We start from the raw sequence: 2133 nt of genomic DNA on the forward strand, positions 1-2133 counted from the left end.
AAATGGACAAAAATGTTGGTAAAATATGAAAGTTTTAAGGAAATTTTGGAAAATTCTTGTTGTTTTTTTGTACACTTGTCCGTTTAGTCATATGTAAATTTCATGAATATAGTGAGGGAACTCCTGAGCTCAGTTGAGGAAACCAAATATAAATCTCAAACTGTTCCTAAGAGTCCTCTACCACCCAAGAAATCAGTGTTGGAGTAGGAATATATGTTCACTATCCCTAGGAGGTTCCTCACTAATTATAGAATTCGGGTAGAAGGGTACAGAAACCAATAAGAATTTCCCAGAATTTTCTCAAAATTTTCCTATTGTCACCAACACTCCAGAAAATAATATATACACCATAAAGAAAATTCTACAGAAGATGAATATAATGAGAATGCTTAGGTGAAAAATTCAGCGGAAATTTTCCATTTCGAATATGAGAATAACACACTCACCCGTTCAGGATGCGACTGTTTCCTCGGCAATTGCAATCTGTTGCTCCTATTCCCATCAGTAGACACCGAATTAGATCTATTATTCTGTTCCGATAACTTCAAACCAGGAGTGATCACAGGAACTTTCAAGGACTCCACGACCTACCAAAAATTTACAAGATGTTAGCAAGGATTAAAAACTTACATGCGGTCGCATTCCAACTATAGGGTTGTTTATAGTGTGCCGCATTAGAAAATAAAAGAACCCTGGAATTTCACCCGTTTAACGTGAAGTGGCGTCAAACTCGGTGATATGCAGTAGTCGTGAAATATATTTTCTACTAGTGTTTTTCATATCACGGTCGTAAAACTCCAATGTAACAATAGCTATGAACATATGTTGTGATGAAAGTACCCGTTTGGGACTGTGATGATAGCGACAACTTGTTCACTATAATTTGTTCTACAAAATAACACACATTTGCATCGATTAAATCCACCAGAGTCTATAAAACTCCCCACACTAGTAGAAGCGAACCTTATATTAACAACACGAAAGTTAACCACGAACACAGGGAAACACAATATCGATCTTTTACGACAAACTCATGGTGACATCTTTTTCTTTGGAATAGAAGTTCATAGAGTAATCTCCGCCTTCACGACCAAGGCCACTACAAGACAGAATAAAGAATGTTCTCTTAAGGCGAATTAGATTTTACAATTTTTATTTATTTTATTTTATTTTATTTTTTTTCATTTTTTAGGTGAATTAGATCTCCTGTTTCTATTTTTCTATTTTTAGGTAAATTAGATTTTCTAATTTTTATTATTTTTTATTTTTTTTCTTTTCATTAGATTTTCTATTTCTATTTTTTTATTTTTTAGGTAAATTGGATTTTCTATTTCTTAGTTTCTTTCCTATTTTTCTCGGGCAAATCAGAAAGCTTAGCATCTGACGTTGTATTTCCGGCTGAAACTTCAACGAGGATTGCATATGGTGGAGTCTCACCCGTGATATAAAAAACACTAGTGAAAAACATATTTCACTCCGCGAATAACGCGTGATGTGTTGTACGTGATATGGGGTGATTTGTTCCGGTGAAATTTGCCAAGTATTTTCGATTCCCTTTATATCGCGTTACTCACATAGTGGAGTTTCACCCGTTTTACGTGAAGTGGCGTAAAACTCTGTGAAAAACGCGATATTCCCGGTGATATGCAGTAGTCGTGAAATACGTTTTTAACCAGTGTTTTTCATATCACTAGGGTGAAGGAACTCTAGTGTATAACGCCCCTCCCAAAAGCCCACCTTTGTTTGACTCCTCCAAAAGGTGTGTTGAGGTCCCTCTCCATCCACGTGTTAACCCATAGCATACCAGTATCAATATCTCGGGCAAGTCGATGAGCAACAGAGATATCTGAAGTGGACCTCATCTGAATCTTCATCGGTCAACCTAAAAATTCTCCCACAGACTCCACCAGAGCAGCAACATATACTATTTCTTTCCGAATTCAATTTCACTTTTCCTCAGCTGACCCGAACCAACAGACACGGATAAAACTAAAATTATAACTGCCAGAAACTTCGCATTTTTCTACAACTATCTTTCTATCAACGCTATCTTGTGAATATGCACTTTTCCTCACCACGACGCCGATAACAGAATCAGGAACTCATTCAGCTTTGAGACCTAATGCTCAATAA

At 36.5% G+C, this 2133-nt stretch overlaps 1 protein-coding gene across 1 annotated transcript; it reads right to left on the minus strand.

The window, feature by feature from the left end:
• Positions 1-1024: 1024 nt before the first annotated feature.
• On the minus strand, positions 1025-1857 carry Pmar_PMAR029090 (5-carboxymethyl-2-hydroxymuconate semialdehyde dehydrogenase, putative; the record flags this gene model as incomplete). The annotated part of the gene is made up of 2 exons (XM_002766468.1): positions 1025-1099; positions 1738-1857. Coding segments are annotated over 2 exons (195 nt in total), but the record flags the coding sequence as incomplete, so codon positions are not given.
• Between the last annotated feature and the right edge of the window lie 276 nt (positions 1858-2133).

The sequence above is a fragment of the Perkinsus marinus genome (genome assembly GCF_000006405.1).
Source record: "Perkinsus marinus ATCC 50983 genomic scaffold scf_1104296972846, whole genome shotgun sequence".
NCBI lineage: Eukaryota > Perkinsozoa > Perkinsida > Perkinsidae > Perkinsus > Perkinsus marinus.